The following is an 11,427-nucleotide window of genomic DNA, read 5'->3' as shown; positions in this document are numbered from 1 at the left end:
CACACTTACCCTATCTCCTGGGTCTATCATACTTACCCTATCTCCTGGGTCTAACAAACCTGCCCTGTCTCATATGGCTAACATACTTTCCCTATCTCCTTGGTCTATCATACTTGCCCTATCTCCTGGGTCTAACATACTTGCCCTGTCTCCTGCGTCTAACATACTTGCCCTGTCTCCTGAGTCTATCATACTTGCCCTATCTCCTGGGTCTATCATACTTGCCCTATCTCCTGGGTCGGACATACTTCCCTATCTCATGGGTCTAACTCACTTGCACTATGTTATGGTCTAACACACTTGCCCTATGATATTGTCTAACACACTTGCCCTCTGTTATGGTCTAACACACTTGGTCACTCCCATTGACCGAACATATCTATTATGGCAGACGCGACTGTTGTATTCGAGCAAGTGCGATCCACCATACGAGACCACGGCGACAAAATACAGGAAATCATGTACGGTGTATGGACGGGGGCTGAGCCAGAAACCGACTCACCGTCCAATGAAACTGCAGCTATAGACAATACAGAAATAGCCTCCAGTGAAAACACAGAGAATGCTGCGACGAGCACGACAGTTAAAGACGAGAACAAACCTGGGTATATACTACGAAGTAAGTGGATGCTGTGAGGTGTTGTTCGTAAGTGTGGGTGTGGTTAGGGTTGTCTTCCATTGTGAATCCTTAACTACCACAGTATAGATGTTGGTCTATTTACACTGACTCATGCGTGTTCGAAGGCTGCACTAGTTGCAACGGAATCAGATCTTATGATGAACAAACAACGGTCGTCCGCCACTATATCTCGTTTCCCAACCGACCGCTAGTATATGTATGCACCTACACATTTATGTTTTTATTTGTACACACGCACGGAAAATACACATACGTATATAATTGTATGCATACCTATTCGCGTACCAGCGTGCTCATATAAACAAGTATATGTGTATATAGTCCTTTGATTGGTATGCCATACCCAAGACATTTGCTGCTCAATCCATTTAGTTCAGGTGCGCCTGCTCTTCAGTTGCGTCTAGCTGTCCAGTTGTTCTGTGTGCGTGCAGTACCTTAGCTTGACCAAAAGTTATGTTCGATCTAGTCTGTTTCACTGTCTATGTAGGTCAGATCACTGTATAGGGGCAGAAGAACTGTGTACGATACACTGTCTTATTGTCACTGATTTTTCGCTGTATATATGTGCGTGTGTGTGTGCATGTATGTGTGCATGTGTGTGTGTGCGTGTATGTGTGTGTGTTACGTACATACATACATACGTATATACTTGCACACATATATACTTCCATTCTTACATACTTATATATATATATATATATATATATATATATTATATATATATATAAATATGGGTGAGTGGGTGGGTGGGTGTATACATACCTACATATATGTTTACTTATGTGTATACATAAGTAGACATAGGTATACGACGATACACTCATTTCATATACTCATTCTGGCCTACCCTTTATATATCATGCTCCCAACCTATATCAAACCGGGGCAAGGTATACGAACCTTATATCTATTCTCATACTATCTATAGCATTGTCACTATCGTGCATTCACCTATATTGCGCATCTGAGTCCACTTCAAGTGCACACTTAACACCTCTGTGCTATCGCCATTTAACGCGCAGACGGTACCGACACGTCTGTAACGGATGTGATTCAGTGCGTGTGCCAACTGAATGTCAACGAAGGCTGTATGCTGCAGTGCTCGGGATGTCTGGTGAGTCTATGTATTCAATAAACACACCAGTTGATGTGGGTTGTTAGTATTGCTTATAGAGGTTGTGGTACCGTCATGTATCTGTGAGCCATAAAGGCTGTATGCTGCAGTGCTCAGGATGTTTAGTGAGTCATTGTATTCAATGGACCCGCCAGGTGATCATTGTGTACCTATCTGTATAGTTCACACTAATAGGTGCTCGCATGCAATACGGTATAAGGTGTTTCTGTATCCACGTTTCTATTTTAACTGTTGGTTGTATGCATCCTTGTAGGTCTGGTTACATGACACATGTGTGCAGCTTACGCCTGAGCAGGCAGCGGACGACTCCTTCGACTTTGTTTGCGCCGAGTGCCTTCAGGTGTCGCCCAGCGAGGTAGGTATTCCCACATGTCCATAGGGGCGGGTAAACTAATAATGAATTAATTCTCAAAGTAGTGGGGTTGTAGTACATTAGTAAATATAGGCGGGGTGAAGTCCAGATTGAAACACTTTGGCCTCACTGGGTGCCTTCAGGTGCCACCCAGCGAGGTAAGTATTCCCACATGTCGGTAAACTAGTAGTCAATTAATTACAAGTAGTGAGATTATAGTACATCAGATAATATACGCGGGGTGAAGTGCAGATTGAAAGACTTCGGTCTCACCGAGTGCCTTCACGTGCTCCCCCTCTCCTTCTCTCCTGGTCAGTTAGTAATTGAGAGAGTTAGCTACGCTCGGTAATGCACCTGTTGTACTGGGAATCTGCCGGATCACAACTCTGCCTACGCTTCCGGTCCTCTGCGGTGCACGATCACTTGCGCGGCATTTTATACTTCATTGAGCTGTAAACATAAACAACTGCACATATACATCACCCGTCTTCATTTCTCATCAGGTATATACTGCCCACGGATGTACACTTTTAATATATCACTCACTCGTACGCCTTTTCTCGGTGTTCAATGACCACTGGTTTGCTGCGTATGATACTCAACGCAAAAGCTCTCCGCATATCTTGATCGCGTGCTCTGCGTATATAGTTTATGAAGATATATACATTGGTATACATGAACTCAGCATTTCGCTCAGATCAGAGCCATCCATCCTTATACCAGCAGTCTGCGAATATCACATACATAACTACCACTCACTTACAATCCACCACATGTGTTCTTATTGCCCACCCTTCTATCTCGTTCCAGTTTCTGGTGGTTCCCAATGAGTACACCGACGACGATGAAGAACGCCACAACACCTACTACCGATATCTAGTTCGCGATGTAAGTACAGTCTTAGACCGCAGTCTTAAACCACAGACCAAGTAGTTATGTAAGGGATCAGAACCAGCTTCTTCGGGATGTGGGGTCGACTTGTTGATATACTTGTGCCTACTGAGTTGCACACTTTGCACTTAGAAGTAGTATGGACTTAACCCGATGGCTTTCGTCTCTGCGTATATGGTCGTGAACTGAACGCAATCTGTGTGCGAGACTGCTTTTCTATCATATGTATCAAGGGTGTGAGCTCCGAAGGCTAGTGATATTGGTCCCATTATCCCAGCGATACCTACACCCGCACATTGCCTTCGCTATGTACACTCACGCACTACTAGATCACAGAATGAATCATTTCACACTCCACGCGCGATGCTCATGTCTATCTCTTGGTACGTTGTCTTCTTGTAGGGCACCCATTACCGGCAGGGGCTGTGTGTGTATGTGCCTGTAAACACGCACAAACGGAGCAGCAGCCGTACGGCACACCAGAACATTATACGCATAGCTCAGATCTGGACCACTCCCGAGTATGTGTGGTGTAGGAGTATATCCGTATCTATTAGTGCACCTGTGGGTATTCGCTGTCCCATACACATACACACACCCCGTGTGGCTATACAGTGAGTTGTGTGGGTGACTGACTAGCACTTTCAGTCTTGAGCTACGATGAGTGCGTCGACTATATTGCGCATGTGCCTCCCGTTTCATACGCGAGTATAATACTGGAGTATGCGTGTGTGCTCTTGGAGGTGAGTGAACATATGTGCTTGCATATCATGCACGTGTGTGTGTGCGTGTGTGTGTGTGATGGGGGGGGGGGTTCACGTGTAGAGTGTTGGTCTACCACTGGTCTGTATACTACGACGCAATTCGATACACGGGGATGCAACGTTAAGGAGTGATTAGATGCCTGTGAAGTAGGATCCGACAACACATATAGGTTATACATACAAACGAACGTAGTTAATTTTAATAATTCGTCGTCATGGAAACCAGGCTCTATTTTCTATTTAGTTTCACATACTGACTGGAACAGAGCATATACATCCCGGCTATCTACACTCAATGCACCCTTCTGTCTTCTTTCCAGTGGTCAGGCGTATGTATCTGGCTCGCGCCACTACCGCCCCTGGGAAACACGGCACAAAATCAACCACCGCTTTGGCAAACAGGAAGTGGTCAAATCAAACACCACCATTGTGGCCAAGGTGGATGATCTCCTTGGTTGCTGTGCGGTTATGAGTACCAAGGACTACATAGAAGGTGTGCACATGTGTGTGTGTGTGTCGCATATGCCCGTTGGTTTCTATTTAGCTCACACACACATTTTATAATATAACTCTATTCATGTAAGCCTAGCATGAAAGGCCTTATTAACGTTATCGTCTCTCTAGTGTTTTTTTTAGTTGCACTGGTTGTCACGTGCTACCTCGCAACTTCCCTAAACCCCAAAACTCTAAAACCACGTGCAACCTCTAGATACTGATTTTATTTCTTTTGTTAGACATTCATGATAGATATATACTATAATACATGAAGATACTGATATTATTTCCTATGTTACACGTCAATGATAGAGATACATACTATATTCCATGAAGATACTGATATTACCATCTATCCTCAGGCAAAAGAATGGAAGAGAGACATACTATATCGAAGAAGATACTGATATCATATCTTTTGTTTGACCTGGGTGACAGAGGTGCACACTATATTCAATGGAGACACTACCATTATTTCTTATCCTCAGGCAAAGTATATGACATTGCTGAACGAGACACATACTATGTTGAATGGCGATACGACCCCGATTACGCGCAGTGGAAGAAGATCCGCAAGCACGACTTCGCCGAGCACCACACGGTGAGTGAGTCAGCAGTTAGTCACTGACTGCAAATAACAGATAGGCATCGTATAGTTGTTTACTGTGATACGATGACATTCCCATGCTTTCTCGCGTATGTTTCCAGAGTGGCCAAAGGCGTCCATATGCTGTTAGTGTATGTGAGAGGTCCGTATGCTGTTAATGTATGTGAGAGGTCCGTATGCTGTTAATGTGCGTGAGCGGTCCGTATGCTGTTAGTGTATGTGAGAGGTCCGTATGCTGTTAGTGTATGTGAGAGGTCCGCATGCTGTTTGTGTATGTGAGAGTAAAGTGGTGTTTCTGATATTGCATGAGCGGGACTGCAAGAAATCCAGCAGCAACTTCGTGGTGTTGCGATCATCGTATAGACGCCGAACTTTTCTATATCATAAATATTGGGCAATGGTTGTGTACGAGCGGGTGGTCAATAACACTGCGTATCAAAACGGTAACTTTCTCTTAACGTTTGAATATCTTGGAACGCTAAGACTATGTTTCCATCCGTATATTTTTAACTGATATTATCTTATTAGTCAACATCTTGAAACACTATGACTATGTTTCTATCCGTATATTTTAACTGTTATTGTTCTTATTAGTGAACAACTGTCGCGCCTGTACTTTGATAGTATCCTCTATAGTACGGAACTTTTACCTTTGAAGTTTTCTCTCAGAACTTGCAGGGTCGTGATAGACCGTGCAGCTCAATACCGGACAAAGCTTTCATTCAACTACTCATCATCATCTCTATCACATACCTACATCTGTTGTATGTTGTGGGAATCGCAGGACCTGTGTAATTACGTGTACAGGGCTACCCCCGCCGATACGACTCGATACATACTGAACGGAAGCGAGTTTGTCGAACCTCCCGCTTCAACAAAATCAAAGGGCAAATCTAGCCCAAATCGAGGGAATGGGGACAAGGCAAATGATGCCTTACGACCTAAAAAGGGCCCAGCAAAAGTCAGCAATGCTAATGTTAACACACATACATCGAAGAGAGGCGCTTCACGGGAGGGGAGGAGTGGCTCAAGTGTACCAGAGACTGGCACGGCACCCGATACGACAACTAACGAGGGGGTTATGGCAAATAAGATTGTCGGTTGTACGACAGCTGTTGGATATACGACGGCAGAGAGAGGCGCAGCGCATATGTCGCACGACGATAAGAAAGAGGCAATGGAGAGTATTCTGGACAGCCTTGCCTTAGAGGTGGACGAGGTATGTCTGTTGCACTGCGCGATCGACTGACTTGTTTTGAGAATCAGCTTTGAGAATCAGCAGGATGGTTTCCTATTGGAATACGGCAGTAGCTACAAAATCATTGTGATCTTGAGAGTCCTGTCATTCGCGTATGTCTCGTCTACTTCTGCCCCACTTTTCTATTCTCTATAAGAAATTGTGTATCCGCGTATCCGCGATGGGTCTTACAAGTTATTCATATGATTTTTCTTATCGCATTCGCAGGATATTCGCAAGGTTTCAGTAGATGTATCATTCCTGCTCGTTGGAAGCCGCCGGCGTTGTGGCAACCGCAGCTGACCATTCAGTCCAAATTGTCCCACAAATTTAACTGGGAGAGAGTTCTGAGAGACTTTTAGTGATATCTTCCACATTAACCGCTGAGTAGTATATCGAATGAACGAATGAACAAAAGTCTAGAAGCTGTACACCTGAAGTAAATAAAGTCTTCCACTATCACATCCGAAAAGTACATTCACTGGGTATGATGGAATAAGAGAGGTGTGCAGCCGAGAAGCGTCCTCGGTGAGTGTAGTTGGATTCTCTCCTATTACCACTGAGCAGTATTTATTGTATGGGCGGGGTGAATTAATTATAGGGAGCAGCCGAGAAATGTCTTGGCGAACTATCTTGGGATCAGGCACAATGCATTCGAGAAAGTTGTCAAAAGAGTGTATCTGAGAGACGTTTCCTCAAGATTATAAATACACAGTTCCTTGGCAAGTGTAGCATGAGCCTCTAATCGATACACTCGAGAAGTGTATTGAATGTGGGTGGTAACATCAATAAAAATCAACGCACGAACACAACCAACCGAACAGTATTTGTGAAGAGCACTTACACAAAATACAAATGAACAGTTTGTCCACTGAGTGAGATGAAAGCTATTGACCGTGTACTGGGAATGGTCGCGGAGAAAGTGCGTGTGTGAACGATCCTCGACATGTGAGAAGGACCTCAAACGAATGCATTATAGCACTAGATATTATTCCCAAAAATGAGCAGAAGCGCTCATGCCCTGGGGGTTCGGAAACTACGATCGTCCACAGAACTATCGAGAGAAAAAAATTACTTTAAATTGAATACAGTAATACTTTCTGCGAAATTAACCGCGAACAGTCCCTAAAGAATAGTAGCAGGTTCCTCTCGAGAGGTGTATCTGAATTGACTGGAATGTTTGAAAAGTACATGCACAAATTGTTTAAAGGATTGCAATCCATGTCCAAATCACGCTTAAACCGAGAAGCACATGAACAGTGCAGAATGAATTCGTTTACACACGTGAGATCAGATAGTAAATACCCTGAATCTCAAACAATCAATACATACACATATGTTAAATCTTAAACATATCATGCAAATACATATATACCTAAGACCTACCCAGGGATGTGTACGCGAGTTTATGGGGAGTGTTTTCTACACGAAATACATAAAGCGGCATATATTGCATTGCAATATTTTGGGTTTCAAACCTAGATACCGATTTTGTTAGAAAACCGGCTCTATTCAGTTCGAGGTTGCGGGTAATGATATCGGTGGCGCGCACGCTGGCCACTCAAATGAATACATATTTTCGATATCGTCTGTATTTAAAATATAGGCTTAAAATACTTTGATGTATGCTCGCATTTGTTCTATTGCATCTCAGTAGTGTCAAATAGGTCTAGTGATGATATGACAGCTAGATGAAGTTTTGACTGACCTGAACTCGAGATTTGATATTGCACACTTATTGCCTAGAACAATAGAATAGGGGCGCACTTAGGAAGTGACATTTTGTTACTTTTTTAACTAGTCTAGTGCACCCGCCGTTTCCATATTTCCGTTTATAAAAACCATTGTAGTAAACATTTATCGTCATTACAGGTTCGCGAGAAAGCTGTGTTGAAGAAGAGAATATCATTCAGGACTCAGATGCACATATATTATACTAAAAGCATTCCCCAAACTAGCTATATCTAGCTACATATGTATTTAAACTACCTACTATTGGTAGCGGCCGACGGGACCAAGAGTTCGGTACCTGACACTGCCGAACAGTCATGGGTTGACACATTGAAACTTGTTCTGCATGGAGATATGGTCCATGGGTGTTGGAGTGTAGAGGTGTACGCCAGTGGTGACCTGTTGTAGGGAAGGGGACTTGTATGGTCTAGGCGGGTTCTGGTTAGTTGTCCGTATCTTCTCGTGAACAGGATACTAGTGAGGAGATGAGAAGTCAAGGCGAAGGACGAGCACTAGAAGATTGGGGTGATTCTAAGTGATCCTGGACAAGTCGAGACCTGGATAGGATATTGCCTCAGGAGGACAACATCAACTTGTGACCTAGCCCCTAAAAACCCCGAACGTCGACAAGCCCTTTTACTTTGAACTGTTACAATTGGTTGTACCGGGATTGTTGAGTACCCGATTGTTTTCCGAAGTTCACACGATAATTATCGCCAATTTTGCTTTATTGTCGAATATGAGTATCTGGTTCAATATTATCGGGTCGGGCAGGAATATAGATTAGTCTGGTAATTTTAAGTTTAAACCTTGGAGAAATCTGGATGGGGAGGTCACATAGCTACATCCATGATTTAGCAAGTGACGACGAAAGCCAAGAGAAGATATCCGCCTGTGCTTTCGGCAACCAACTGCCAAAATTTCTCACTCCATGCAGATATAAGTCTGGTTCGGAAACTATGAGATTGTAAAGGACCACTTGGGTGTAGAGATTTGGCTTCCTCGGAAATGTTGGACCGGATCGTATGATTCTTGACAGGAAATATTGGGAGTTGGACTTTCACAACTGGACAGATCTATGATACACTTCGGGTGAATGGAAAGCCCATGCGCAATCACTCAGGTATCCGCACGCAGGCACAACTTTCCGTCACACAGGACGATACCAACACGTAGCCCAGCCAGGAGTGGCGTACAAATTGATGGCGGGTAATTACTTTCATGTTCAACATGACAGGAAGAATGATTTTTGTAGTAATTTAGGTGAATGACTGAACCAACCAACCTAGCACTAGGTTAATACGATCAGTTTTTCACCTGATATGCTACAAAGCCGGGAAGGCCGCGTTTTCGAGTCATGTCTTGTGTAAAACTTGTGATGGGAGCAAATTGACTACACTAGTTTGGCTGCAGTTCAGTGTAAAGTTGGCTTAACCAGGCTGACTATGTCGTACTAATCGTATAATTGACGGAAATACGTTGTATCGGACCTTGACTACATCAAGACATTTGTTTGTTTTTAAGACTGCGTCAGCATCAGCCATATTTGAGGTTAACAATGTTGACGGCTCGAGTGCCCTAAATATTGGCTACATCAAATTCCAACAACAGAAATCCTTCTTCGTCGCATACGTAAGGCTACTACACCTCTTGTCCTAGAAGTTTAAAAAGACTCGGGATGTACAAACATATTGATACTGTATGCTACACAACATATTTTGCAGAAGGGGCACAATATGTCTACCACCATCAGTATTTGATGGCCCAGGCGTTTTGATAGCTTTTAATAAGAAGTTTCGTAAACGCCTACACAAAATTTTGGCTGATTCTAAAACGGTCTTGTTCACAAACAAACATCCTGATGTAGTCAATGTATATCCGCAAAAAAAAAACAATCATATTCATTCCAAACTTTAAAGATCATATCATATATGCACCTCCAAAAGGTTAAAAACACGTCCTGTTCACCATCGAGGACCACAAATACCTAAACCGGAACGTGACAGAGTAACCGAGTAACTTATAAGTCTAAAAATACATTATCTGGGAACAAATACAAGCAGTAAGACTAATATATTATCGAACTCCGTTTCTCGTTCTCGCTCGTGCAATTCACGCGAGATTTTTGAGACTATGTGCTTTATTACCACATATAAGCCAACATTGGGATTTTCAAGCTGAGAGGGGGGGGGGGTGTAAAAATAGCGGGTTCCTAATAGTAGAAGCACATGTTTACGTAAATCTGAAATTCTGAAATACAATACGAATCACGTAAGGTAGATATTTGCAATAATCGAAACGATATAGGTTCGGACTTCTGAAAATGCAATAGTACAAAAGAGTATAGAGACTCTACTGTGAATATTCGGTGGTTTTTCTTGAACTAGAAGTTTTCCATCCAACATTGAATTTATATAAGACAAGATATCAGGCAAATTTTGAGACTTGGTATATTTTCAAATACTCAACACATAGCAAAATAATCTGCTGCGACATAGGACATATTGAGTCCTCCTGGCCAGCCAACTAGATGTGCCCTTCTATGTCCTCAATGGGATGGAGAGCCAGGTATCACGCGATGGGGCTCTAAGTGCAGCAGAAACACTGCTCTTTTTCTAGGTGTTTTGGTTCTAGGTGTTTTGATTTTTCTTTTTCTTTTTCTCAGGTTGGATTTAGAATTCGTTTATTGATAACTACTATTGAAGGGTTGTTTTTAGTTTAGTTGTTGACACCATATAAATATAGACCGAAGTAATGAGTGGTCAGAGCGGAACTACGTAAACAAAAGTCTTGTCTAAAATGCCCTGATCTTTAGCTCATTGCCGAGGAATTCAACGTATATCGTTTAACTTAACGTTTAGTACGATATAGTCTGCCTGGTTTAGCCAACTTTACACCTTTACGTTTTACGTATGCCAGAATTTTTACGCGAACATGTGTTTCTACTATGAGGAACCCGCTATTTTACAAGGTTACACTCATATAGTTTGAGAGTAGCTCAGAATACGACCAAAGAAAACAATAAACCTCTTTTCAAGTGCGAATCTTTCAGCTAGTTAGAAGTCCTAGGCTGAGCTCAGGACTCGCATTGAGTCTTTATTTGTATTTTGTGTTTCTTCACTAGACTCCAATCCTACTTGAATGTTTCTCTCTCACACAAGGGTCCCGGTATTATCTACCGGTAATTCCGCTATATTTCTGATGACTCTAATATCAGGAATATTTGATCAGGACCCCAAAACTTGGTATATGATAATTCTGTGGTTTTAGGTTTTGGATCAACGTTTTGATAATTTTGTCCTTAGATGCTAGATACTTACAAGAAACTCCGTTTTATGAATGGGACAATATCATGGCTAACATCCTATGCGTTTTGTGAACCCCGCGACTTCCTTTGAACCTTTTGAAACGAAATGGAATGAGATAAACGGAAGGGAAGGGCTTTTCTCAGGTTACTACAAACCCTGATGAATCTCGAATTCCCGATCTGCCACTTACTGCTTATCTAACAAAATCGTTTGATCTGCTGACAAACAGAAAAACTTCTTCAAACTTATTAACTATTGGAGAACAAC

At 42.6% G+C, this 11,427-nt stretch overlaps 1 protein-coding gene across 1 annotated transcript; it reads left to right on the top strand.

Moving 5' to 3' along the window:
* Positions 1–384: 384 nt before the first annotated feature.
* SARC_05940 (hypothetical protein) lies at positions 385–6,584 on the top strand (the record flags this gene model as incomplete). Its single annotated transcript, XM_014300183.1, has 9 exons — positions 385–619; positions 1,663–1,754; positions 2,029–2,130; positions 2,938–3,015; positions 3,421–3,539; positions 4,103–4,275; positions 4,766–4,878; positions 5,669–6,103; positions 6,350–6,584. The coding sequence occupies 9 exons, from the start codon at positions 385–387 to the stop codon at positions 6,422–6,424; spliced, it is 1,422 nt and encodes a 473-aa protein (XP_014155658.1). The 3' UTR covers positions 6,425–6,584.
* Positions 6,585–11,427: the final 4,843 nt, after the last annotated feature.

This window comes from Sphaeroforma arctica, assembly GCF_001186125.1.
Source record: "Sphaeroforma arctica JP610 unplaced genomic scaffold supercont1.404, whole genome shotgun sequence".
Lineage (NCBI taxonomy): Eukaryota > Ichthyosporea > Ichthyophonida > Sphaeroforma > Sphaeroforma arctica.
This window is presented reverse-complemented; position numbering and strand designations above follow the sequence as displayed.